The sequence below is a fragment of the Melopsittacus undulatus genome, chromosome 6 (genome assembly GCF_012275295.1).
Source record: "Melopsittacus undulatus isolate bMelUnd1 chromosome 6, bMelUnd1.mat.Z, whole genome shotgun sequence".
NCBI classification, from domain to species: domain Eukaryota; kingdom Metazoa; phylum Chordata; class Aves; order Psittaciformes; family Psittaculidae; genus Melopsittacus; species Melopsittacus undulatus.
Genome location: NC_047532.1, coordinates 77214876 through 77241992, shown reverse-complemented (window position 1 = coordinate 77241992; position 27117 = coordinate 77214876). Strand labels below are relative to the sequence as shown.

Below are 27117 nucleotides of genomic sequence, written 5' to 3'. Positions count from 1 at the left end.
CCATCTGCTGCCATGGAACCCAGCCACAGCCTCTGTCCTGTACTGTCTGTCCTGTGTTGCTGCAGGGCAGAGTACTGCACCTTTCACTCCCCAAGTCATCCTCTCCTTGGTTTCCACTCTTCAAGAGGAGCTATAAGCTGTTCCTTATCATCCCTTAACCTGTTCCTAAAGAAATGCTTTTTGGTGTGACACCAATACACATGTAGCTTTCCATTACATTTTAGCACTCCCAGTAGGAAGTAGCTCTTTACTGGGAGAAGTGATTTATGGTAGTGCAGGATTATGGGTTTGGCCTTTGCGTTGTAGATATTCAAAACCTGGTGAAAATCAAGCATCATCTCAGCATCACCTATAGACAAGCTAAACCTTGTGCACGGGGAAGCATTCCTGAGGAAGTTAAGTGTCTGAAACAAACCTGAGCATTCACCTGGTAGAACAGAGGCATGGAATTGTTATTCATCAAGATGAAACCAGCATTAGGATAAAACTCCTTGGCAATGTTAATAACTTGTGCTGCCGAGGGAGTCACAACAGCAGCAATAAGGCAGACATCCCCCTGAGCTCCCGGGAGCAGGGTTTCCATGGGCTGTGAGCAAGGAGAAGTGTGTGTCTCCGGTAATAACTTTCTGAGTGGCTCCATCAGAACAGGCACCACAAATCCATCTCTTTCTATTCTCTCCAAAAGCTTTGTCAGCTCGGAATGAGCTGCTCTGGCTGCACAGCATCGCCACGGCCACGTGCATCCCCAGCCCAGCTCCCCGAGCAGTTCCATCATAATGATGGAGTTTCTTAACTTCAATCAGGGATGTCTCTGGAGTTCCCTATGACAACGTGAACTTAAGATAAACAATGAGTGATGAATAGGCCAATTACTGCATCATCCCTTCACTGAGGCCGTATGTGGCTGGTTGATAAGAGGAGATACGCGTCCTCTCATCTGGCAAATGTTACAGAAAGTGGGATGGTTTGAAGCAGAAATGGTTTCATCTAATCAGGCACTGGCTAATGAGCAATTTCCTTTTAGATGTGATTTGTCCCTCTCTCTGTGTGCTGTCTGGGATGCTGGAAGTGGGGAGGGAGCCTGCAGCCTGGCTGACATGCATGCAAATGCATCCCCATGGTGTCAATCCCCTCCCTCTGTTCCCACACCAGGTCCCAGTCCAGGATACAACAGGAGCAGGAGGTGGCCAGGGGCTGTGTGATGGTTCTGCACATCTCTTCCAAAGGCAAGGAAGCCTTTCCTGACAGACCCACCCAGAGCAGGGCAGCAACCCTTCCATAAAGCTACCTCCAGCCTGCTCTAAGCTTCCTGTGTGCAACAGCAAAGTGGGACAGACACCTTGGAGCAGGGCTGCAGGACAGGGGATGGACACCTTGGACTGGGGCTGAGGCCTAAGGGACAGACACCTTGGGCTGTGGCTGTGGGACCAGACGATGGACACTTTAAACCACGGCTGAGGACTAAGGGACAGATACCTTGGACCACATCTGCAGGACCAGGGTACAGGTACCTTGGACCAGTGCTGCAGGACCAGGCACATACGCTTTGGACCATGACTTCAGGACAAGGGGACGGACACCTTGCCCTGGACAATGCATTCTGGGGCTGGAGCACCCACAAGAGCAAAGCAAGAGGCATTTCGCCTACTGAGAGGCATCCCCCAGCAGCACCCAAGGAGAAAAGCAAAGAGATGGATCCAGTGGGATCCCTTCAAGTGCTGAAGCTCAGTGTTGCTTCCCTGGCTCCATTACTGCCACCACAGCACTCTGCAGCCAGAGTCCTGCAGTAAATGAGATGATTTACTTACTACCTATGGAATTGCCCAATTAATTCACTATCCACATTAATATTATGGCTCGTTTTTAACTTTACTGTCTCCATCGTTCCAATTTAGTGCTGCTCGGAGATGCTGCCGCTGACCTTAATGGGTTTTTCATTATAACAAAGAGCACCATATTAATCACCAGGGGGTTTCAGCCGGAGGCTGCTGCTTGAGCCCCATTGCTTTGGGAACCTGCTTTTTAGTGGCTTGGGGACCAATTTTACTCCTTCCAGGCTTCTCACCCTTATACCATGTACAAACCCTTGTGCTGTCCAGGAGGAATCTGCTGGTACCACACTTCCAGGTACAGAGATTTGATGCAGCAGCATATACTGAGGATATGTAGAGAACTGAAAGGATGCACCAGTCGTCGCCAATGAGCCTCTTATTGCCCTGTATAGAAATCAAATGGCTTTTAATCATTTCAAATGTTCTTCTGGGTATCAATTAGTCACACATTAATATCAGTATTGCTTCTCTTCCGCAGCTCGCATCAGATTAAATTCTCCCCTGTTGTATACACTGGCGCTCATTAGCTTCCAGGAAAATTAGTGATTGTTCCCTTTTCATTGGCACTGATGGGAGATTTCCATCAGAACTGCTTTTTATACAGAGAACCTGATTGTCTGCTTAAAGAGGGCTTTCCCCAAAAAAAAATGTTGCCTTTTCATGGAAAATCCTTTATTTATGACATCCTGAATGCTGAGACAGAGAATTAGGAAATGGAGGGGAAAAGACATTCCTGAGCAGTATCATAGACCCATAGAATGGCTTGGGTTGAAAAGGACCTTAAGATCATCCAATTCCAACCCCCTGCCATGGGCAGGGATGCCTCACACTAGACCAAGTTGCTCCAAACCCCGTCCAACCTGGCCTTGAACACTGTCAAGGATGGAGCATTCACTTCTTTGGGCAACCTCCTGTGGTTTCTTTCCCTCTCTGCATACCAAGTATCCATCTCCCTATTGGGATCCACCGGCTGTCACACAGCTGCTGAGGGGAAGAACTACTTGGGTTGCCCAGGGATTTGCTATCCTGGTTCAAGGCTGGATACTTATAATGCTTTCTATGGAGGGATCCCATCCTGCTCCCTGCATGGGGGTAAGGACACACAGGGCTGGCTGCATGTGCATGCATTGTGTGTGCCTGCACTGTGTGCTTGATCCCATTGGTTCCTATCCCCTGGGCCAGTAGTGCCCAGCAGGCTGCAGCAAGATGAGGTCTCCATCCCAGTGGTGAGACTCTGGATGCTCCATCCCCACCACTGCATCCCCACCACTCACCAAGCTCTGGAATGGTATTTATGGAGTTTTATCAACTCCCAGCATCAGGGTTCTCACCCCTTCCAGCTGATTCCACCGCTTGACTCCTGCTGGCGTTCCAGTGATTGCCATTAAAAACCTTGACATTCCCTTACAACAGCAATAAACCAGTCATGCTTAATTTGCTTTACAAGTGGTACTTGCAGTGTTCCCTGTGCCCCCAGTGGGGGCATTGTGAAGATGGGCTGCTCTGCTGATCAGTTGTGCCTGCTTAGTGGCACAGCTGCAATCCTCTCCTGTCATCACAGCTGTCTTTCAACTGAGCTGCTCCAAGGTTTTCCTTCGAAACCCTGATTTTGACAGGGAAAGAAAGTGCTTCCCAATGCTTCAGTTTCCAATGAATAACAAAGGCTTCCAGGGGGGACTTTCTGGTGGGAAGTGAGGGCACAAAGCCCATGTCTGCACAGGGCTGCTGCATTTAGATTCCCCGAACCTTTCGGGTGCTTGCAAAGGCTGCCTGTGATTGCTGTTCTCCATTGAAAAGGGATGTTTCTCCTCCAAATAACCTGCTGTCTTTCACTCCTCGATATGATTCCCTTTTGTTATTGGCTTCTCCAATACTACACTAACCCCTCCTTGGTGTGTTCTACATCCTGGAGCGATTGGTGCTGGGTTAAAGGAAGGGGAGCTGGCAAAGCCAGCACTGGACTCACTAAAAGCAATTTCTCCATTCCCCATCCTGAGCCAAGCCCAATGTGGGTTCTCTTTTATAGCAGTGCAGTTTTCATTAGTGCATGATGGGTTTATATTAGATGAACAGCTTGGAAAAGCAGCCCGTGCCAGCTCCTCGACACCAGGGAGCCTCATCCTGTTCAGACTAGAAGCTCCACAGTGGATTGCTGGGAGTCTTCCTTCGGATGGGTTCATTTCCATGCAGAAATGGTGCGATTGCAACAAATGGGAACTCTGGAATGTCGAGACAAATAGAAAACTTAGTCAGGAAATTCCTGGCTAAGCCAATGGTGTGGCAGAGCATGCTCCATGGGGAGAGCTCGGGCTTCATACTGCATTGCTGTGGGCTGGCAGTGAGTGTATATGTGCATGTACACACCCATACATATGTGCGTGCACACCCATATATACATATGTACATGCATGCACCCATACATATGCGCATCTACACATCCAGACATGTGTATGCACAACATATATACATATGCACACGCACACACCCATGCCCACCTATGCACAACCATGGCCATGTACACATGTTCCCCTGCCATGTCATGTCCCCATGCCATGCAGGGACCCCACTGGCATCTCCCGGGCTGCAGAAGTGCCCCTGGATCATATAATCATGGAATCATGGTATCACAGACTAGTTTGGATTGGAGGAGTCGCAGTCCCTGCATCCCCACAGCTCAGGGATGTCCCTAACCCTAACCCTCGCCCATCCATCAGTGCACAGACAGCAGCGTTGGGCAGGAGCAGCACAGAACCCGGTGCCCTGCCCACGGCCGATGGACACCGCACCGCTCCCCGCAGGCTCCTCAAGGCTTGGGAATGGCGTGCGAGCAGGCAGCGCTGCGGGAGCTGCGGGGGAAGCTGCTGCACCGTCAGGACCCGGCCCTCCCTGCTGCATGTGCAGCGCAGAGCCGCTGTGACTCCACCTCGGAGCGGGCTCGCACACGGAGCAGACGATGGGAGGCACGGCTCGGGACGGCCCGGAGGACTGCCGCTTTCTGGATGTGAGTTCAGGGCTCTGCCCCCCTGCAGCTTGTCAGTGTGTGCGTGTCCCTCCTTGGGTCACCGGCATCAAACACCGCTCTTTGTCATTCCTTAGGCAGAAGCATCCAAGAGGCAAAAGAGGACCTGCTCCAGGCACCAGGTCTGCGGGCTGCTCTTCAGCGTGCTGCTCATCTCTCTTATCCTCATATTCCTTGGTGTCAAATACCTCCGGAACCCAGCGCCCAGAAAAGTGAGTAAAAACTCTCTGATCCAGCATTACAGAGTGCTGCTTCCCCAGACAGAGCCTTCTCGCTTCCCCAACCCACCGAAACTGTTAACTACACCCCAAAACCCAAGCGACTTCACAAAGATGCACTTCCTTAGACCACAGGTATTCATGAGCCATTTAGAAATGTCTTTATTATTCATAACTAGCTTTTACTTTATACAGGCTGGGGTTTATTTCTCTCTGCCACCGCATTCTGACAATTAGAGGGGATGGGAGCTATGCCATGAAGAGTTAAAGTTACTCTTATTCCACCGGCAGCAAATTTCATGACAAGTAAGAAAATATTTTCCATTTCATTTCAATTATCTTGCCAGAAACTGGTGGAAAAGTCATTATGCCACCGCATAAAGAGGAGAGAAAGCCAGGACGCGGCCGTGATGGATTGTCATGGATTGTATTTCTTACTTTAATGTGTCTGCAATGCGAGGGGACGCTGAGACGGATTAGCTTGTGGAGGAGCTCCTGCTAACTGGATTGGGCTCCTTTATTCCCGGCTCCCCAGACAGACGCTGCTCTAAGTGCTCAGTGTGTCGGGGGCAGCAGCAGGGCTGCACGTCTCCCATACATCTCTGCCCAGCCTCTTGGCAATCCTGCCTTTTATTTCCTCCCGTACCCCAAGCAAATCACTTAACCTTGAATCATAGAATTAGCATTGATGGCAACAGCTCGGTGCTCCCCATCCTCCTTTGAGTGTCCATGCCCACTGAGGAGGCCTTGCTTTGCACCCTGGCACCAGTGGGTCTTGCCAGCTCTCCAGCATCCCCATGCATAGACAAAGCAACCCATTTCCCACATGGAATCTCCTCGCTCCTCCCATGCTGGAGCCACAGCATCCCGTCCAAGTACCCTCCTGCTGGGCAGAGGAAGCGCCCTGCTTGCTGGAAACTTGGTCTTTTTATCAGCAAATAGAAATAAATACCTCCTAAAAGAAAAGAAGCAGCAATCAAAGCCATATGTGCCTGCGGGCTCCTGCCAAGACCGCTATAAAGCCTCCACTGTTCCTCGAAGAGCAGGGTGTGTGCCAGCTCTTAACCCCTGGAGGGAAGGTTCTCTTCAGGCCATTGAGCCATTGCTGCAGCCTCATAGCTCCAGCCCTCAGCAGCCTCACTGGTGGGCACTGGGGGAGGATGGAGCCTGGTGGTGTCCCTGGAAGCCCTTCACAAGGCCTGAGGAACTAAAGGTGTTCCTGCAATGGATCTGCATGGGATGCTCCTGGTGTCTGGCATCACTGGTGTCTGTGGACTTCTCCAGCTGGGCAGGGAATCCTCTGGGAAAAGCAGGATGCAGGAGGCTGGAAGTTCCTAACACCCAGAACCCTGAACCAAGGGGAATCAAGCTCTTTAAAGAACAAAACCCTCTCCAAGCTCCCTTAATGAAACCAGGGAGTGGAAAAAAGGCTTTGAAGAAGACCTGTTCCTCTGAGGGGTGGCCTCTGCTCAGCAGCATCCAACACAGCAAGTGTCACCTTTAGTCCTATAACATCTCACAGCTCTCTGAGCATCATGAGCCAGCAAAGTCCAAATGGGTTACCTGACCTCTGCAATGGCAAAAGTCACTCTTCATAGATGGAGAGGCACTTGAAGGTAAGGTACCACCCAGGATCCTAACGCCTGGAAGTTATTTATGGCACTGAGTGCATTTTGTCAGGCAGAACCAATGGGTTTCCAGGCATTTTAGGCTGCAGGCTGTTTTTGCCATGCCATCACATCCACTGTGGCTGTGTATCTTTAGAAAAGCCTCCTGCTGACTAAAAGGAGATGCTCATGGATACCTAGGCACTCTTCACTCTTCTACTTTTAAGCAGAGGTAAAGGTACCTGGCAGTTATCACCTGCCTGGCCAGTTCAGCACCCAGGCTGCAAAGCAGGGGATGCTGATGCTGCAGACACTGCTGAGAGGCTCTGAACCCCCTCATGGGTAGGGATGTGCAAGAACCAGGGGACCCTGAAAGGGGGATTGGGTTGGGGTTGCAGGGTGTTCCTTTTCCAGCTCCCCAGCTGCACCGGGGGATGAATAGAGATCATCCCCGTGCCTCCATCATCCCCCTGTCCTGTGGGTTGGAGAAGTTTTGCACGAGCCCTTTCCTTCCACATGACACCATTAGATTCGGGAAGAGAGACTCCCCGAGGCTCAGTGCCAGCGGGATCACTTCTGTGCTTCAAACGGCATCTGCCACTGTGCATTCCTTAAGGGTCAGGCATCCACAAAGACTGGAGCGCTGCGGGGCTGGCTGCGTGCGTTGAACACGGGAGAGCAGCAGAGGGCTGCTCCTCCAGCACGGCTCCCCTGCGGCTCCCGCAGGGATGAGTGCCGACGGGAAGCCGGCTGCTACGCCCCAGAGCTCTTCACCAGCCCTGGAGGAGGGCTTTGATCCGCAGGCAATCCCTCATCTCCTTCAGGCAGAGAGAGGCTTTAGCTCGGCTTTTCCAGGACAAACAGAAAGTGCAGTGATGGAGCAAGGTAGCCAAGGATGTAGTGATGGAGCAAGTGAGACAGGGATGCAGTGATGGAGCAAGTGAGACAGGGATGCAGTGATGGAACAAGTGAGACAGGGATTCAGTGATGGAGCAAGGGAGCCAAGGATGCAGTGATGGAACAAGTGAGACAGGGATGCAGTGATGGAGCAAGAAAGTGAGGTCCCTTGGGCTCAGGACTTTATTCCAGCCTGGGATGAAAGCAGGTTCATACCACAGAAAGCACCAGCAAAGGCTGAGCCATGGCCAAGCTGCTGGTGCAAGTGTAAGATGAGCATCTCCCAGTCTTGACATACCTGTTCCCCCCACAGCCTGGCCCCATCCCACCCTTCTTCCCAGCCCTGGTGCCTGGGAGCTGCTTCTTCATGCACTATCCAGGTGATCATCCTCACTCACTCACATCCTCACCCTGATGCAGGGTACCCAGAACCATCCTGCTCACCCACCGGCCAGCGGGTGAATTCAGGTCAGGCTGATCCGACCCTTGTGTGGTTTCGTCCCTCACAGGTTTATGACATGGAACACACGTTCTTCAGCCATGGTGAGAAGAAGAAGATTGTGATGGAGATCGACCCGCTGGCCAGGACAGAGACCTTCAGCAGTGGGAATGGCAGTGAGGAAATCCTGGAGATCCATGACTTCAAAAACGTGAGTGCAGCAGGGTTTATCCCTGGGACCATGCATGAATTGTTACAGCAGGATCAGTGGGATCCCTGAGGACACCACAGGTCACTGGAGCAAGCCCCAGACCCATGTCAGGGAGAGCAATGCCCACATGCAGCATCCCTGGGGATGCTCTCAAAGGGAAGGAGATGTGTATCTACATAAGATTCCACTGGTATTTAATAGTGGAGTGGTTCAGTTCCAATGAGATGCATCTTTAAAAGCAAGCCCCAGTTATTGGATTTACCCTTGTGAAGGAACGCAATCACCATCAATCTACCCGAGCCCTGTGCATCTTTCTGTCTGCACAGCATTAAACCGTCATGACAATGTTGTAGGGCTCTCTCTGAAACCTAATTAAAATGTGTAGGGAAATATCCTGTGCGATGACATATGGCAAAACTTTAAGCTAATAGCCTGGCAGGAACCGGGGGCTGGATGTTCATATACCCATAACGGTCAGATGCTCTTCTGCACGCTTTTATTGATGATAACCACAGCTCCTGAGAGTTATAAGGAGAAGGGGAGCAAAGGAAAATGTTATTGCTGTCTGCCTTCAAATATCTATAAAAAGAACAATTCTCCAACCCGTAAAGTGCAAATCCCTTAGGAGAACCTGTTCGTGCATCTTAGAACCACCGCTGAGTGGGGTTTGCACAAGAACATCAATGGGAAAGGCAAAACTAAACCCTCAACCTGCTGCACCTACAGGGATGCAGAGGGACTCTTCATCAGGGACTGTAGCGATAGGACAAGGGGTGATGAGTTCAAACTGGAACATGGGAAGTTCATGTTGGAGATAAGGCAGAAGCTCTTCCCTGTGAGGGTGCTGAGGCACTGGCACAGGGTGCCCAGAGAAGCTGTGGCTGCCCCATCCCTGGCAGTGTTCAAGGCCAGGTTGGACACAGGGGCTTGGAGCAGCTGCTGCAGTGGAAGTTGTCCCTGCCCGTGGCAGGGGTTGAGCTGGAGGAGCTTTGAGGTCCCTCCAACCCAAACCATTCAATGATTCTATGCACCCTCTATACAATGGGGTTGGTTCTCCCACTTTGCCCTGACTGGTTATTTGCTGTTTGTTCTGATGCTGTAGGGAATAACCGGCATCTTCTTCGTGGGACTTCAAAAATGCTTCATCAAAACTCAGACTAAAGTCCTGCCTGAGACGACAGAGGCCAAGATCCCAGAGCTTGAGGTAGGTGCATAAAGCAGGACACCCTTGTGCTCCCGGTGAAACCCTCTCGTGTGCCCAGCATTGGGAGCACAGCACAGTTCCCACTGCCCTCCCATCTGCTTCTGCCTTCCAATGATGCTGCAAGAAAGGAATAATGAGTTCTGATCGCTTCATAAAACGATCTTGTTTCAGAGGATTGCTTCTAAAAACAAGTGGAAAGAGGCAGGATTAGGCTGCCGGCAGGCAGAAACCTCTCAGCACAATACCGCAGATCAAGAACAATAATCCTGTTGTAGTCAAAAGGTCGCAAGGCAGCTCAGGATTAGCAGGCACTGAGAAGTCAATCAGATTGGTTTCTCCCAGAACTGAGCCTCGTGTTCTCAAGCCGAATGAGGCAGAAGTAATGAATTTAAAAGAGCAGCCGCGTTTAAGGAATGGGATTTGGGAGCGCGCTTGGAGCGCAGCCCTGGAGGTGGGAAGCATGGGGCTGGGGACGCCTCCCTGCCCTGTGTGAATCCATAAGTTGGTCTTGTGGAAGGTGTCCCTGCCCATGGCAGGGGTTGGAACTGGACAAGCTTCCAACACAAACCAGTATGGGATTCTATGGTTCTATGGCTTTAACCCCTCTCTGACAGCCTATCCTCAGCTCAGTGCCTTGAAAGCATCCTTACTTGTCCCCATCCCCAAGCTCCCTATGGTGGCACAGCACCTCCCGCCTCCCCCTTTGTGGAATGCAGGGTATTAGCACACTGACCACCCCCAGGGAAGCCACTGCAGATGAAGCACCAACAGGACACGTGTTTGAATGGAAGCATGGGCAGAAGCAATTCCCTGAATCCTGACCCAGATTCCCAGATGCTGATTCTTTGATTATGCCATAAGATGCCCATGGATCTCTTCAGCTACCGCCATAAAAGGGTGACAACTTCTCAGGCTTCAGCAGAACATTGCCCCAGGTTGAGAGCTGCAATGTAAAACCCACTGAGATAAGTGTCCTTCAGGCAGCACCTCTCCAGCCTGGCCGCTTTCACCATAGGTTCCAAACTGACCCAGACTGGGTCAGCTTGTATTGGCTCTTCCCTAAGACTTCCCAAAACCATAAGGAAAAGCTCTTATAAAAGAGAAGTACAGCTCCAGCCGCCTCCTGGAATGCAAAAAGATGCCATTTGCCAGCTTGCTCTATGGACTACGACCGCCACCACACACAAGTGGCCTCGGCAGATAGCTCAGCGCAGACCCATTCAATAGTCTTTATATATCTCCTTCCCTAAGCGCCTGCCAAAACACACCATGGGCTAATGCAAGGGCAGAGACATGTGCTATAAATTGCAGTCTATGGCCACGCAAAGAAGTTCTGTGAGGAATAAATTAAAGTGTTCGATCACAAAATCAGCAGCAGAAGGAGAGGGAAATTAAATAGTAAGAGAAAAGCAGAGGGGAGATGCTTTAATCTTGGGTTTGAAATGAGCTGGGGCACTCCAGAAGGCTCCTCCAGATGGTGGGGACCACGCAGGAGAAGGCTGTTGAAGCATGATGAACAGGGAGAGGAGAGCAGGGGGGTGGTGGCTGAAAGCAGGTAGGGGAGGTGGGGATCATGATGGGACCAGTGGGGTGTTGCATATGCATTGGGTGAGCACCATAAGGCAGATGAAGCCAAGCTGCTCTCTGGGATGGGAGAGGTGCCTCTGGGTAAGCAGAGGGGAGCACAGGGTGTCTCACCATGCAGAAGTGAAATCTGGCTCTTCTTCCAGGGAGAAGAAATCACAACCACGTACTTGGAGCAGTCTGTGGTCTGGGTGCCTGGGGAAAAGCCCATCCAGAACAAGGAGTTCCTCAAGAGCTCCAAGATCTTTGACATCTGCAGAAACGTGACCATCTACTGGATCCATCCCACTCCCATAGCAGGTACAAGGAAACATCCCCCATCCAAAGCACATGGGAGCCCCTCAGTGGGATCAGCCCCATCACCCACTGTGTCTCCCAGTGCAGCAGGAACCCATTTCCAGGGGCTTATTGTACATCTCAGACATGAACATGATGTTGAACATGACCATGAGAGCATGGCCAGTGCAACAACAGGAGCTGAAGTTTCTCTCTGCTGGCCCCTCACTGTCCTGCACTTTGCAGAGCTGCCCCTTTCCTTTCTCATAACAAGGCAAAACTAAACCCTGAATCCTTTGTACCTGTAAAGAAGCCAGTGCTGCTGGAAAATGGGGACACCTCAATGCTCATCGCTGCTGGAACACCCAAGCACGAGCAGACGTCTGCATCTAAATCACACAACAGGGTTGCAGCTCTGGCTGCCCACTACAGAGCCCTCACAGAGTTTGTGGCCTCTGAGATGTGCCAGTGCAATTACCCACTCATTAATCCACTTCTGAGCTGGTTTCAAACCCCCTCCCCCTGCTCTGCAGCCATCGAGGAGCATCTCACACCACATGGGTACCACTCAGCTTGTACCACTGACGCTCCTGGGAGCAAGTGGACATCAGAGATCCCCACTGTACAGGGAGGCTGCTGGCCCCTTTCTCCTCAGTCCCTACCATCAGACCCCATCTGCAGTTGGGTTTCAGCAAAGGAAATCAGTGTCACTGTGGTGCTGGGCCTAATCTGCCCCAAATCCTGTCACTCTGCTGGGGCTCTGTAAGTTCCCCCCACAGCAGCACCATGAGGAGGTGCTTCCCCACAGCATGATGATAATGCAAACATCACCCATTGGTACCCACCACCCATGAGCACAGGGAGAGGACAGGACATGCCTTCTCTACCCTTTCCTCTCACCATATTACCTTCCACAGCCCTTCCAGGCTTGGTAAGGGCAGGAGGCAATGAGTGCATCTAGTTTGCTGGTGGGCTTTTCTTGTGCCTTAGCACCCAATTTTGGTACATTAATACCTGCTGCTGTGTTTGTCCTGCTCCCTGCTTGTTGACAGCAACATTTGGGCTCTTCCTGCAGCTCCTGAGCTGGCCAACCTCGAAGGGGCTGAAGAGGAAGACCCTGAGCTGCTCATGGACAACCAGAGCTGGTTGGATGGGGGGAGCGAACATGAGGTGAAGGATGCGCAGCCGGGGCCCAAGCGCCACCCACGGCAGCTCACTGAGGAGGACCTGCCCGTCAATGACTACGTGAGTGCAGGGAATCAGACCCTGGGGCTGCCCAGTCATGGTCCCAGGGTGTCCTGGGGTGTCCTGGCTCTACTCCTTGGGATGTTCTGTCTATGCCCCTGGGATGTCCTGCCCATGTTCCTTGGGATGTCCTGCCCATGGTCCTTTGGATGTCCTGCCCATGTTCTTTTGGATGCCCTGTCCATGCTCCTTGGGATGCCCTGCCCATGCTCCTTGGGATATCCCGTTGATGCTCCTTGAGATGTCCTGTCCATGCTCCCTGGGTTGCCCTGCCCATTCTCTGGGATGCCTTGGTCCCACATCCCCCTGGCTGTGCTGACACTGGCTCTCCTGGCAGTCGGAGAACGGGCTGGAGTTCCACCCGCTGTGGGACGAGCGTGGGTACTGCTGCGCCCAGTGCCGCCGCGCCAACCGCTACTGCCGGCGGGTCTGCGAGCCCCTGCTGGGCTACTACCCATACCCCTACTGCTACCAGGGCGGCAGGGTCATCTGCCGCATCATCATGCCCTGCAACTGGTGGATCGCTCGGATGCTGGGCAGGGTGTAGGCTCGGATCCTGCCCATGCCCACCTCGCACCCATCCGGATGCATCCTGACGTACCCATCACACAGGTCATTACCTGATTGGGTGCTGCCAACCACAGCACCCTCACCATGCACACACTGCCTGTCCGCTGGCATCCTGCACTGCCCTATGGGGCTGGATGGTCTGTGTGGTCACACATCCCTGCTGCAGGGATGCGTGGTCCCCCTCCCAAGTGCTGTGGGGTCCATGCTCAGTGCATCGTCGCCATGCTGAGAGGCAAGAGGCAAACAATAAACGTCTTGTATGAGCGATTGCAAAGAAAATGGGAAGTCGTTTAGTCAGCCTGGGATGCTTAATGGGTCTGGGAGTGATCTAATTGCTCAGCTGCCTCGTCACGAGCATCCATAACTCACGGAGCAGGACTGCCAGCGCTCACCTCATTGGGAATGTGCTGAGGTCCCTAATTTGCTCCTTGATGGCACTGGGAGTTGTTCAGCTCATCTCAACCTGCTGTTCCAACGTGCTCTGATGTGCTCAGTGACAGCTCCAGTCCCATTAGGAGTGATGTGGGCAACGGGGAGGCAGGAGCATCCTTGGGGAACTGGGTGGCCAAAGCCAGAGGGAGAAAAGGTCAGGCCCTGCTCGGTGCCACTGTGCTGGGTGCCAGCCATGGTGTCCCTGGTGCTGCCAGGCCCTCCCTGCATCCCTGCAGCCCATGGGGATGTGAGCACATTTTAAGGGCAGCTCCCTCCATCCCTGCTCACAGCTGTGCTGAGCAGAGCAGCAGAGCTCCACATATGGCATCCCAAGGGACACCAACAGCCCTGGCGATACCACGTGTTTCTGATGTGTCCCTCAAGACATTTATCCCCATGAGAGGGGAGGTCTGAATGCAGCAGGGACATGTGAAAGCCACGCAGACACAGCTGCTGCAGGAAACCAGCCGTGTCCTGGCTATGTCGGACCAGTCACATCACCAAGACACATCAATGCCTTTGCCAGGACTGCAGTGTCTGAGTCCGCCTGGCATCCCCCCAGCACATGCCTGTATTTCTGGGATATACTGATGTCCTGGCAAATTAAAGTGAGGCATCTCCATAAGCACTATTTAACTGGGTGAGATCTGCACCATGTGGTGGGTGCCTGTCTCTGGCCATGGGGTCCAGCAGGCTGGACAAGCCTCTGCGCTCCCCAGGTCAGCACAGACCATCAGTGATGGTTTTGGAACCTCTGGGCTCCCCAAGCCACCCTCTAACATCACCCCAGACCTGTGCCCTGGGAAAGAAGCTGCCAGCAGAGGCAGGCACAATTCCCTCTGGCATGGATGGGTTTATCCAGACCTGGCCCTGCTTCTCACGTGCTCCTGTCTCCCTCCATCCACCAGCCACTGCGGGCTGATCGCTCTGATCTGGTTTCCATGCTCCAGGCCTGGGACACTTTTGGTGCTGTCAGCGCTCTGATTGACTCACCTGGGTTCAATGCAACACACCAGGGTTCCAGGTGTTCCCTTCAGGTTCCTCCATCAGCAGCAGGGCTGCCCTGTGCTGGGTCATTGCAGCACCATGGCACAGCTCAGCCAGGCGTGTGCTGACAGAGCCACCGCTCCTACCCAGGGCTTAACCACTCCTTTTCCACCTTCCTCTGTGCTCCAAGCCACAGCCCGTGTCAGTTCCACCCTCCAGACCCAAGGATCCCCCAAGGAGGGGGGTTTCACTGCACCACATGGCACCAGCAAGGCAAAGCTGCCTGACAAACAGCCTCAAGATGAGCAGTATCAAACAAACACAGATGCTCTGGTGCATGTTTCTTACCCAGAGGAGAGGCTGGGCTCACAGGCAGCTCCAGCAGCTCTGCCCTGCCCCTCGCTCCAAGTGATCCACACGTTTACATGGGGTTGGGATGCCCCAGGCCTTCAGCTCCAACACTGTTACACAAGCACTGTTATGAAGAAATTCAATTACAGGAGTTATTGGTAAGCAGAAGTGCACCAGTGAGCACTGGCGATGCCAGCTGCGATCGGACAGAGCTTACTGGTTGGCCTGGGGCAACCACATCACCTCCCAGTGGAGTTTGCTGCTCTCCGCAGTGCCAGGAGATGGAAAAAAAAGCCAAGGTGGTTTCAAAGGGTAAAGTATCTTAATATTTATTGTGTGTCAGGATGAAAGAGTTCTACTCAATACATAAAATAAGATAAAGCAGCACGTAATACTGACAATTAAGTCACAGCTGACTCGGTGCAAGGACACCTACCAAGGGAAAGGCACCAGGAGCTACATCACCAGACCTTGCTACAGCTTACAAAGAATCACTACGGCCTGTACTTCAGAAAGTACAACTATAAAGAAGTATATAAACCCCAGGGCAGGGATGAGAGAGAAGAGCTTGGCATCAAGCAGAGATCTTGCTGAACCAAGCGCTTTGGGCAGGCACTGTGGGTTGGAACAGGGCAACAGCCCCATCTCAAGAGCAACCGCATCCAGAGGGGCTGCTGGAGATGAGGGAAGTGTTGCTTTCCCGATGGAGGCACTGAGAGGAGCACCAGGAGTCCCACAAGGCACTGCACCGAGCCAACGGAGGAGCATGCTTGCCGTAACCACCGCAGCTACACTGATTATCCCACACGGTGGCACAGCAGAGTAGTGTCAGGACAAGTCCCCGCGCACCAGGATACTGCTGCGCTCGTTCCTATGAGCTAGGTGAGAGGATCAGTCAGTTCAAAGCAAGATTTTCCAAAGAGGCATCCAGAGGAAAACTGGAGGTGGTGGAGAGCCATGGAGAGCATATCCTGCATCACACAGAACAGCAATAGCAGAGCAGGCTGGGTTATACACAGCTTAAAATGAATCATAGAATGGATTGGGTTGCAAGGACCTCAAATCTCCTCCAGCTCCAACCCCTGCCACGGGCAGGGACACCTTCCACTGCAGCAGCTGCTACAAGCCCCTGTGTCCAACCTGGCCTTGAACACTGCCAGGGATGGGGCAGCCACAGCTTCTCTGGGCACCCTGTGCCAGCGCCTCAGCACCCTCCCAGGGAAGAGCTTCTGCCTAAGAGCTCATCTCAGTCTCCCCTGTTCTGGCAGCTTAAAGCCATTCCCCTTGGCCTGTCCCTACAGGCCCTTGTCCCAAGCCCCTCTCCAGCTTTCCTGCAGCCCCTTCAGGCACTGGAGCTGCTCTCAGGTCTCCCCTTTAGGAGCCTTCTCTTCTCCAGGCTGCCCCAGCCCAGCTCTCTCAGCCTGACTCCAGATCAGAGCTGCTCCAGCCCTCACAGCAGCTCCATGGCCTCCTCTGCACTCCCTCCAGCAGCTCCATGTCCCTCTTGCGCTGCTGCCCCAGAGCTGGATCAGGGCTGCAGGGGGGCATCTCCACACAGAGCAGCAGAGGGGATTGAATCCCCTCCCTCAACCTGCAGGTCACGCTCTGGGGATGCAGCCCAGCACACATGACAGCAGATACTGTCTTGCCCTCTATCCCCACACTCCCATGTGGTACCCACCACCATGCTGAGGGTCCCCAGGGGTGACCAGGCAGCAGCCAGGGATGCAGAGGTTCCCCGTTGTGCTTACACCACAGGACAGACCTACCTGGCCACAGCCACTGTGTGCTGGAGGCCACCTACACCATCTCGTACTGATTGTTGGTGATGTATTGCGACAGGCAGCAGGCGAGAATGATGCCAATCAACTGAAAAAGACAAAAGAAAACAAACATCAGGGGTAGCCACAACCAGGATGTGGTGTTTTTTAGGGTTAAAGTTTGAGATATTGCCCCAGAACCCCAGTACTATAAAATCCGAGCATGGACAGTAGGATTTACAAACCACAACACAGGCTGCTGTGCCCTGCTTTGGAATAACTGAGAGGCTGAAGCAGAGCATCCTGCCGGCATCAGCCAAACAAGCTCCCCACACAAGATGCTCCTCATCCCATCCTGTTACATTTTGCTTCATGAAGCATCTACTGTTTTATGGCAATTCTGGAGATTACACAGATCTCAGGAGCATCACAGCCAATTACACAGCCACTAGAGAACAGCAGACACCTCTTCCCGTGGCAAGGACAAGGTTGGTGTTTTCCCATCAGCATCTGAAGGACACGCTCTTGTTATCACAACATGTCCTCCCAGCCCCTGTGCAGACATTTGGGGCCACATCCTGCTGGAGTCTGACCTACACAAGCGAAGTTAAAGGCACATTTGCATGATGGGTCCCAGCCGGCTGCATGGCTCAGCAAGGCTTGCTGGAAGAGGGATAAAAGCCAGGAACCAGTTACAATTCCCAAACCTGGCATCAGCCGGGATAATTCGGGATCTGGGACTGTGCAGCTCACCACTGTCTATCTGTTGTCACGTCTCAGTGACCCCACAGCTCACTGAGGAGGACAGTGTGGTCAGTCGTGCAGCAGCTCCGGCTCCTGGGCTCTCCCAATTGCATTCAAAAGCACTTGGAAGCACAAGCTGCAGCCAGGAGCTGCTGCTCCCACCTCTCCCCCAGTACAATCCATCTCTTACTGGGAAAACACAGCAATGTGCCTGTTATGGGAGGAATAGCTTAGTGGGGTTCCTTCCCCCCATGCTGGAAGTTCATGTACTGTACGTGCTGGATAACAAAGGTGAATTCCAGCCCCTCCAAAGTCAAGGCCATCCCAGAGCCCCGGCTGCAGAGCATCGGAAAACCCTCAGCACTTCGGGAAACCCCACAACGTCATCGTGCCCAATGCTCAGCCTACAGGAGGGGCCCAGGGGCCCCTTGTTTCCTGATAGGATAAAGCCTGCAGGAGTAGGGGCTGGCAAACGCACTGCTGCTGCAGCTCCTGCAGGAAGTGTCCTGCGGAATAAAGGAGGGCTTGTGGACAAGGACACAGAAGACAGGGTAACTGGCACAAGTGGTGCCCTCCACAGGCACTAACAGGGATGCAGCCACGCTGAAGTGATGCCAAAACACCTCCCTGCTGAAAAGGAAGGTCAGTGGCTAGGAAAAGGAAGGGCACACATCTGATCCCAACAGCAAACACAGAGGGGGTGCCCAGCACAGGCTCCATCTGTTTTTTCCTGAAGCTGGCTGTTTGAGGCAGGAGCTCTGTTCCCAAACAGCCTGGGCTCACGGAAACAGAGCTGGTGCTTCAGCACTGGGTTTAAGAGACTGGGGACAGCACAACAGTGAGGTTAAACCCAAGGGGCTGACACCGGCCGTGCCTTTTGTACACACACCAGCCTTTGTGCAGGAGTTAAATACCTCCAGAGACACAGCAGTGCCTGCACTCCTCCTGTGCCAGGCAAGGCAGGCTTACCTGGGAGCACGCAACGCCAAAGGAGATCCCAGCCACAACGCTCATCTTCGACTCCATCACTGACGTGACCAGGAAGAAACACCCCTGCAGAGGGAAAGCAGGCACGTGGCTGCAGTGCTTATCACCACAGCACACACCAGCGCCAGGGGAAGATGTTCCCATTCTCCTGCCCGACCTTGTCAAAGTCCTTCCCCTATCAGTGAGCAGCTCCCAGCCCAGCAGCGTTATCAAGGGGAGGGCTGCCCCTGGGCTGCTCCCAAGGTAACTGGGTTGAATGAGGTGCTCCTGGTCCTTGCCTTGAAGCAGTGACTCATCAGAGACACATCCCTTGCATCACCTGCGGGGTGAGGTCACCCCTGCCTGCGCAGCACCGGGGCAGGCAGACGTCAGCAGTGCCCATACTTCACTGGGAAATGACCTTCTTATTCAGCTGCACACAAACACTTGGGTCTGGCTGGTCCCTGAGCTCCAAGGGAGGAGCAGAGGGGACATCAGACACAAGAGAGGGCTCATTTCTCTGTACCATGCCCCCACATCCACCCTAGGGGAATCCCTGGGCTGCAGGGAGCAGTTCTTTCCAGCCTCATCAGGAAGGACAAGCCCTTCTCTACCCACCCAGCTCTGCCCTGCCCACCACCAGGACAGGCAGGGGGATCTGCTCCGCTTCACTTACATCCACAAACACTTTCAGCTTGGCCTTGCTCAGGTCTTTCAGGTCCTCCTCTGAGCAGTCAGCCTGGCTCCTGCAGCAGCTCTGGGGGATGCCTCTCTGCATGAAGTATTCAGTTCTCTCCCAGTCCGAGTAGGTCTGCACCCCACAGCAGTGCAGCTGGAGGGAGAAGGACAGTCACCCATATCCTACCATTACTCCCATGCCCCTGCCTCCCCACAAACTGCCCCCATCTCACCCAACACCCCCCAAACTCAAACCTCCATGGTGCAGAACCATTCTCCCACCACCAGCATGGAGCACTCACGGTTCTCTGGATGGTGTCAACAGCCTCACTGTGCCGATCTGCAGTCACGTTATAGTCCTTCAAGGCCAGCTTGAGGTTACTCTCAAAGTTGGTCTTGATCTGCAAAAGAGAGGTCTCTGCAGTGCTGCCGTCCCCTCCCGTGCTTGGGGACCCATGGCCCCATGTTAGTCACCCCTTGGTGATGGCAGGAATGAGTGTGGCTGTGGCCAGCAGACGTTTCCTGTCCCCAGGCAGGTAAAGGCTGTATTCAAGGGCAGGCTGGGATGCTGTGTGTGTGTAATAACAAGGATGTGCGCGGTGCCAGCTCCCCCCAAGAGGCTGCTCCGTGATGCAGGAAGCCTCAGAGGCTTTCATTTAATGATTTAATTACAGAAATTACAGCAGAAGATAGACCAAAGGCAGGAATTAAAGGCCAGGCTACTCGACCTGTCCTGGTGGAGGGGCAGCATGCACCCAGCCTCTTCCCTATGGGGACCTTATGGGTCCTTCAGGACCAGGTTGGACACAGGGGCTTGAAGCAAGCTGCTGCAGGGGAAGGTGTCCCTGCCCGTGGCAGGGGTTGGAGCTGGGTGAGCTTTGAGGTCCCTTCCAACACAAAGCATTCCATGTTCTATGGTCTTACAGGGACCAAGCTGCTCTTTGGGCCGGTTTAAACCCATGTTAGTGAAAGCAAGCACTGCACCCACTGGTCCCTCCAGTGCCATCACTGTACCTGGGTTAACACCAGCACCAGACTCACCTCGTGCCTGAAGACGAACCCCACGACAGCAGCCACCAGGACAATGAGGAAAATGAGGGACAGGAGCATGGCATACTGCGGGCAGAAAGGATGGGGTGGGACGGGCCAGATGTGATGGGATGAGATGGGGTGCAACAGGACGGGGTTGCAATAGGGTATGACAGGAAGGGGTTGGGATGGGGTAGGATATGTCAGGGTTGGGATGCAGTAGGGTGGGACAGGGTTGTGATGGGGTAATACCCAGGGATGTGGCTGGGATGGGGTAGGATGGGATGGGACTGGGATGGGGTAGAATGGGATGGGGTTGTGCTGGGGTACAATGGGACAGGGTTGCGAAGGGGTAGGATGGGACAGGATGGGGTAGGACAGAATGGGGTTGGGATGAAGTAGGATATGTCAAGGTTGGGATGTGGTAGGGTGGGACAGGCTTGTGATGGGATAGGACAGGACAGGGCTGGGATGGGGTAGGATGGGATGGGACTGGGATGGGGTAGAATGGGATGGGTTGTGGTGGGGTACAACAGGAGCGGGTTGTGATGGGATAGGATGGGGAAGGATGGGACAGGGCTGCGGTGGGGTAGGACAGGACGGAGCTGCAATGGGGTTGGGATGGGGAAGGATGGGGAAGGATGGGGCAGGGAGGTTGGGGACGTGCCGGGACAGGTCAGGAGCAGACGGGACCCATCCCCACCATGGCACCCACCAGCTTGAGCATCCACGTGCTGCCGCGGCAGGTGGCGAAGCACCCGAAGGTGCCCAGGAGCACCACGACGGTGCCGGCGCCAGCCAGCACGAACGGGACGTTGGTGGCCTTCTCGTCCAGCAGCGAGAAGTACACGGCGAGGCTCAGGCTGCCCCACACGCCCACCGCCAGCAGCACGATACCCGACACCTGCGGGCACGGGGCACAGCTCGCCACTGTCGCGACAGGGAGGAGCGGTCGCGACAGGCGGCGGGGCCGGGACGGGCTCTCACCCAGAAGACGAAGGTGTAGGTGAGCAGGACGCTCTTGAGGCAGGTGATCACCGGCTTCGTCTGCAGCCGCCGCGACGGGGACGCCATGGCCGACACGGGCTCAGCGCTGCCGCGCACGCTCCGCCCCGCTCCGCGCCGGAGCCGCCCGAGCACCGCCGGAGCAGCCCGAGCGCTTACGGAAATGGCCGAGAGCCACCGAAGGCGTTGGCGCTGAGCCCCGGAGTGGCGCTAGTCCCTCCACGTGTCGCCCCCTGCAGGCTGCATGCCGACAGTGCCTGCGTGTGTCACCCTCTGCTTGCCCATGCCACCCAGTCCTTGCTCTCCTGCCCTATGTCACCTCCTGCCTGCCCCATGCCCCCGCTCCCTGCCCTCCTGCCCCAGCACTGCCGATGCACCCAGCCCCACGGTGGCCCCCCGCTCCATCCCATATGTGCCCCTCCAGCAGAGCGGGGACCAGCCACCCTGTGACCCAGCACATGGCACAGCCACCATAGGTCGAGCACCCCATCCCCTCCCCGGGGCTGTCCCCACACATGGCCTCTTGGCTCCCCTCTGCTGCCAGGCCAGCTGTGCTATTAGTTACTGTGCTGGCTGCCACATAATTAGTGCATTCAGACAGAGCCCCCCCCCCCCCCCCCCCCCCCCCCGCCCCACACCAGCTCTACCTGCCCTGCCAGCCTCATCCCTTGCCCGGCCTCCTCACCAAGCTCCAGACCCCAAACCCCAGGCAGCGGCTGCCTCCTCCCATCCCAACCCCATGGACACGGGTCCTAAGGAACGTGCTTCATTACCTCTGTGCCGCGGGGCTGAACCGCAGCTGGAAAACAGCTCCCAGCTGGAAGCGTTTGCCTCCGGACCGCGTTGGGAGCCCGCGGCTGCAGCGGGGATCCCAGGGGTTCATCCTTAGCATCCCGGAACCCCATTCCCGGAGCTTGGCACAGGCTCGGCTCTCCCCTGTGTCCAAACGGGCTCCTGGCTCTGCTTGCAAAGGGAAAGGACCCCCCAACCTTCCAAAGCTCGGGAGAAGCAGGAGGTGCGTTGGAAAACGGGAGATCCTGGGACTTGTTGTTTTTAACAACCCCATCGTTTTGGGCCTGACTCACGCCTTTTGAATGCTGGGGACGGGCAGCAGAGGGGAGGTTTGCTGAGCGCAGGCAGCAGGGCCGTGGTCCTGCCCCCAGCCCCACGCAGCCCCCGGCATGGCGCAGGATGCGGCCCCCGTCCTGCTCGTTGTCCTGGCCAGGCTGGTGTCATCCACGTGGCATGAAGGTGAGTGCTGGGCTCCATGGGGATGCAGCATGTGGGGTCCTGCTCCCATCGGGGGCTCGCAGTGGGGTGGAGGGAGGGGAGCAGGGTGATGGGGAGAGCAGCGGTGCCTGCGGGGTATGGGGTGCTGTGGGGGAGCAGAGCGGGTGCTGGGAGGCATCCAGAGAGGAGCAAAACCAGCTCTGCATCATGCCTGCAGCATTCCCGGTGACCCCTGCTCCCACGGGACATTGCATGCAGATGTTTGCTTGGATAAGGCACTCGATCCCACAGCCGGGTCAGGGATCAACATCTTTGTCCTGTTTGGGGGGGGTTCCCCTTCCCTGCTCCCATCCCATTCCCATCGCCTTGCCATTCTGCCAGGACCCCTGACTCGGGAAGCTCCTACCCAGTGTCCCCAGGTGAGAAGGAACAGAAAGGGAATGTCACAATGAAATGGGGCATCTGCCTGCAGGGACATAGTGCGATCCATCCATAGAGCCCTGGTGAGGGGCTCGGTACCCACCCAGCAAGCATCCCTGCTTGGGGGGGTCACCGACATTGCCACCATCAGCCCCATGGATGCCAGCCCTGCCCTGGTCCCCTCTTCTCCCTAAGGCAGCGTGGGAAGCACATTGGGATGAAAGGCTTGTGGGAACGAGTGGGCAACTTCATGGAGCTTGTGGGAAGCGTCAGGGAATTGCTCTGTAATAAAGTTCATGTCGGAAAGATTTGTAATGGAGTTTCCTTCCCAGGGCTTCTGCTGGGAATGGGCTCTGTGGATATCCCATTCCTAAAGCCTGGAGCAGGGTGAAGGGGAGTTGCAGGCACAGCAGGAGTGCTGCTTTACCCGGGGTCCCTTTGCTCCCAACCCATCGGGAGCAGGGAGCACGGTGGGATGGGATGGATGGATGATGGCGAGGAGGGGGCCAGCGGAAACACAGCGGAAACGTGAGCTCAGAGCTGGGGAATGCCGCGGCTGCCGCGGCGCCGAAGGGGAGGACAAAGTCCTCGGCCCCTGCCTGCTGGTCCCTGGCCCATGGGGGGGACATGAGGATGGCACAAGGCTGTTCTCCCCCTATCCATGGGGCCATGGGTGATGTGGGGCCAGCCCTTCCAGCAGCTTCCCGTTCCCTCACGGGAGCAGGGGCTGCAGCATCGCTCACCTTGGCCAGGGGCTCCGCTGGGATGAGAGGGCAGCTCTGTGTGTTCCTTTGGGATGCTGGATGGTGCCATGGAGCCTATGGAAGCACTTCCCAGCAGCGCAAAGCCAGGGGTCGGTGCCAGCCCGCTCTGTGCCAGTGTCTGTTTCCTGCCATAACCACGGCTCCTGCCATAACCACGGCTCCTGCCACAACCACGGCTCCTGCCACTGTTTAGTCTGCAGCCGGTGCCAGCACACACAGTGTCACTGGGGACGGGGCTCACTGTCTGCCAGGCTTAACCCTTGATGGCAGCCCCAGGAGCAGCAGGACAGGGATGGGAATCTCTCGTTGGGATGTTTCAGTGCTGGAGGGTGCATGGAGGCACCTGGGGGCTGCTTCAACCACAAACCATCACACAGCAGCCTCCTTATCTCTTTCCTCCTCCCAGGGTCTGGTTACTACCGCTCCGAGAGCCACACCAACGAGGTGTACACAGAAGACGCTCCCCCAGAGCCTGCCCTGGACTACCACCGAGGTACCCTCACCCCAACCCACCCCTTGGGGCTCCCCACGGGCACACTGGGTCTCCATGGGGCTGGGTCCCCCTCTCACTTGGTTCATCCCACAGTGCCACAGTGGTGTGCAGCGCTCAGCATCCACCGCGGTGATGCCACCTGCTATTCACCCCGCGGCGGCTCCTACCGCAGCACCCTGGGTACCCGCTGTGAGCTCAGCTGTGTCCGCGGCTACCGGCTGGTAGGGCCCAGCACCGTGCAGTGCCTGCCCAGCCGGCACTGGTCCGGGATGGCGTACTGCCGACGTGAGTGTGCCCCAGCATCCCCAGTGTGTGCCCGGCCGTGGGGTACGGCCTGGGAACCGCATCCCTCCTTCCCCTCTTGGCTCTGTCCATGGCAGAGATCCGGTGCCATGTGCTGCCCGCGGTGCTGCGCGGCTCCTACGTGTGCTCGGCCGGGGTGCAGATGGATTCCCGCTGTGACTACTCCTGCCTGCCTGGGTATCAGCTGGAGGGGGACCGGAGCAGGGTCTGCATGGAGGATGGGCGCTGGAGCGGCAGCGAGCCAGTCTGTGTAGGTAATTCTCACCCTCTGTCCTCACAGCACCATGCATGCAAGGAGAGGTCACCTCCATGCCTGGGGTGCCTGCAGGTATCACCTACACATCCCACTCAGGCATCGCTAAGTGCCAACTCCTGCACCTTGTGCCCTTAGTGCCCTATCAGTGATGCCCCCAGAGGTGCTGTTATCCCCAAAGCATGTGTAGCACAGGGCACATTGGTCCAGGATTGAGGCATTCCACAACAGGTCTTGCTGGCTGTGGACTGCCTGTGCTATGCATCCTGGAGCACAGCACCCTGGGGTGTCCAAGCACCGGTACCCAGCTCCCACAGCCCAGACCCAGCACTCACAGCCTTTCTGACTGCCTCTCCTCCCTATGGGCAGACATGGAGCCTCCCAAGATCCGCTGCCCGGATTCCCGGGAGCGCATAGCCGAGCCTGGCAAGCTGACTGCCACCGTCTACTGGGATCCCCCCCGTGTGAAGGACTCTGCGGATGGCATCATCAAGAGGTGAGGTGAAGGTGCTGTGGGCACTGCTGATGGGGCTATGAACCATGCTGGGTCCCACTGATGGAGAAACCCATCTGCTGGATGCAGGGTGATGCTGCGAGGCCCAGAGCCTGGCTCAGAATTCCCTGAAGGAGAGCACATCATCCGCTACACGGCCCATGACCAGGCCTACAACAGAGCCAGCTGCAAGTTCAGCATCCGTGTCCAAGGTGAAGCCACCCCCAGGCTCCTCACCCCATGGCTGGGACCATGCCCCACTGCCCCCAGCCTTCACCAGCCTTCCCCTTTGCAGTGAGGCGCTGCCCTGTGCTGAAGCCCCCACAGAACGGGCACCTCTCCTGCACCTCAGACGGCAACAACTACGGGGCTACCTGCGAGTACCAGTGCGAGGGGGGCTACGAGCGTGTGGGGACCTCCCTGCGGGTCTGCCAGTCCACACAGCAGTGGACGGGCTCCCAGCCCCTCTGTGCACGTAGGTGTGGGGCAGGGTGAAGGGATGGGGAAGGGGCCATGGGGTAAAACCCTCCCCACATGCTCCCCTCTCGCCCCAGCCATGCAGATCAACACGGATGTGAGCTCGGCTGCCAGCCTGCTGGACCAGTTCTATGAGAAGCGCCGTCTCCTCATCATCTCAGCCCCCGACCCCTCCAACCGCTACTACAAGATGCAGATGTCCATGCTGCAGGTGAGGAGACCATCCCACTGCCCCCCCTTCCCACTTCCACCCCAGCATCCCATCACCATCACCCTCCCATCCACAGCAAGCTGCCTGCGGGCTGGACCTGCGTCACATCACCACTGTGGAGCTGGTGGGGCAGCCGCCGCACGAGGTGGGACGCATCCGGGAGCACCGGCTTTCCCCTGGCATCATTGAGGAGCTCAGGTAAAGGGGGAACATCCCTTACCTTGGTTGTGGACAAACCAGCCCAGCTACAACCCGTTGTGGTGGAGGGGCTTGTGCAGTGTGGGGCAACCCCATTAGGTCTGAATGCAGCATCCCTAGACCTGAGGAAGTGATTGGAGCCAATACCCCCAGAGAACACAAGCATTGCTGGATGGGGTGGGCAGGCTCAGCCCTCCATGCACCCCCTCCAGCCTTAATCCCAGTTCCCCTTGCACCCATCAGGCAGTTCCTGCGCCTCACTCGCTCCTACTTCAACGCGGTGCTGCTGGACAAGGGGGGCATGGACCGGGAGCGCTACATCAACCCCGTGAACCCCGACGAGCTCTTTGTGTTCATCGACACCTACCTGCTGAGCGAGCAGGAGGCAGCACGGCGGGCACAGAGCGGGGACCCCTGTGAGTGAGGCAGCGATGGGACCCCCTTGGACACCTCCCTTCCTGCTTTCCTTGTCACCCACTGCAGAGCAGGAGCAGGGTGCCAGGGAGCTGCAGGGAAGGGGAGCCCCACACCGGCTGCTCTGGCACAGAGCATGGATGGGGCCATGTGCTGTAAGTGGGGTGGCTCACCAGGACCATGGTGGGAGACACTGGAGGGCCTCTGCTCAACCCCGGGGCAGGGGGGATTGGGGAAACAGAGGGAACAAGCAGGGCAATAAATAGCCTCTAATAGAGCAGCTTCACCATCATCATCCTCACCCCCTGCACAAGCTGAACCCACTCCCTATGGCCCGGGTTAGCCCTGCTGGGCAGGGTCCTGCCATAAAGTCTGTATTCAAAGCTGCAGCCCCCTGCTCAGCACAGCCAGCAGCAGCCCACCGAGGGCTCAACATCCCACCCTGTGCCTTGCTTCCTCTTGCCAGCCACAGGCACCCTTCCTGGGGGCAGTTCTGGCAATAGAATTAACTTGAAATAAACGTATTTGTTATTAAAAGTCAGTGCTGGAAGAAGGTGTGTAAAGGACAGGCTTGGGAATGAATGCTTCCTGGGAAACACCATCCCCAGGTGAGCCTGCATGGCTCCATCCTGGTCATCTCCAACACCATCATCATCTCCAGCCAGGGCTGGGATGTGCAGGGCTGCCCCAGTCCTGCAAGCAGTCAGCAGGAGAAGGGTGGAGAAGGCAAGGAGGGAGCAGACTGTGAAACCCAGGGGGTGGGAGGAAGAAGAATGGGAAGGACTAAAAACCCAACCACATCTCAAA

The 27117-nt window shown here is 55.7% G+C and overlaps 3 protein-coding genes across 3 annotated transcripts; 2 read left to right on the top strand and 1 right to left on the bottom strand.

The window, feature by feature from the left end:
- The first annotated feature begins 4714 nt into the window (after positions 1–4714).
- TNMD (tenomodulin) lies at positions 4715–13381 on the top strand. The gene is made up of 7 exons (XM_005148274.3): positions 4715–4833; positions 4929–5063; positions 8083–8223; positions 9326–9427; positions 11158–11311; positions 12363–12532; positions 12870–13381. Exons 1-7 carry the CDS (start codon positions 4786–4788, stop codon positions 13077–13079), a joined length of 960 nt encoding a protein of 319 aa, XP_005148331.2. The 5' UTR covers positions 4715–4785; the 3' UTR covers positions 13080–13381.
- Positions 13382–15175: 1794 nt separating this feature from the next.
- Positions 15176–21192, bottom strand: TSPAN6 (tetraspanin 6). The gene is made up of 8 exons (XM_034063983.1): positions 21037–21192; positions 20765–20953; positions 20062–20136; positions 19323–19421; positions 19019–19174; positions 18346–18429; positions 16642–16741; positions 15176–15843 (listed from the first exon to the last, which is right to left on the bottom strand). The coding sequence occupies exons 1-7, from the start codon at positions 21121–21123 to the stop codon at positions 16673–16675; spliced, it is 759 nt and encodes a 252-aa protein (XP_033919874.1). The 5' UTR covers positions 21124–21192; the 3' UTR covers positions 15176–15843; positions 16642–16672.
- Positions 21193–21764: 572 nt separating this feature from the next.
- Positions 21765–26851, top strand: SRPX2 (sushi repeat containing protein X-linked 2). Its single transcript, XM_031048253.2, has 10 exons — positions 21765–22305; positions 23875–23961; positions 24055–24246; positions 24342–24518; positions 24887–25013; positions 25101–25222; positions 25306–25485; positions 25565–25698; positions 25775–25896; positions 26140–26851. The coding sequence occupies exons 1-10, from the start codon at positions 22236–22238 to the stop codon at positions 26318–26320; spliced, it is 1392 nt and encodes a 463-aa protein (XP_030904113.1). The 5' UTR covers positions 21765–22235; the 3' UTR covers positions 26321–26851.
- The last annotated feature ends 266 nt before the right edge of the window (positions 26852–27117 follow it).

Bases quoted from the DNA above. Each gene is read 5' to 3' on its own strand.
- SRPX2 (XM_031048253.2), top strand. From the start codon at position 22,236: ATGGCGCAGGATGCGGCCCCCGTCCTGCTCGTTGTCCTGGCCAGGCTG. The intron at 25,014-25,100 runs GTGAGGTGAAGG...TGCTGGATGCAG, and splicing joins GCGGATGGCATCATCAAGAG to GGTGATGCTGCGAGGCCCAG. The intron at 25,223-25,305 runs GTGAAGCCACCC...TCCCCTTTGCAG, and splicing joins GTTCAGCATCCGTGTCCAAG to TGAGGCGCTGCCCTGTGCTG.
- TNMD (XM_005148274.3), top strand. From the start codon at position 4,786: ATGGGAGGCACGGCTCGGGACGGCCCGGAGGACTGCCGCTTTCTGGAT. The intron at 8,224-9,325 runs GTGAGTGCAGCA...CTGATGCTGTAG, and splicing joins AGATCCATGACTTCAAAAAC to GGAATAACCGGCATCTTCTT. The intron at 11,312-12,362 runs GTACAAGGAAAC...CTCTTCCTGCAG, and splicing joins CCATCCCACTCCCATAGCAG to CTCCTGAGCTGGCCAACCTC.
- TSPAN6 (XM_034063983.1), bottom strand. From the start codon at position 21,123: ATGGCGTCCCCGTCGCGGCGGCTGCAGACGAAGCCGGTGATCACCTGC. The intron at 20,954-21,036 runs GTGAGAGCCCGT...CCGTGCCCGCAG, and splicing joins CCTACACCTTCGTCTTCTGG to GTGTCGGGTATCGTGCTGCT. The intron at 16,742-18,345 runs GTAAGCCTGCCT...TGTCTTTTTCAG, and splicing joins TTGGCGTTGCGTGCTCCCAG to TTGATTGGCATCATTCTCGC.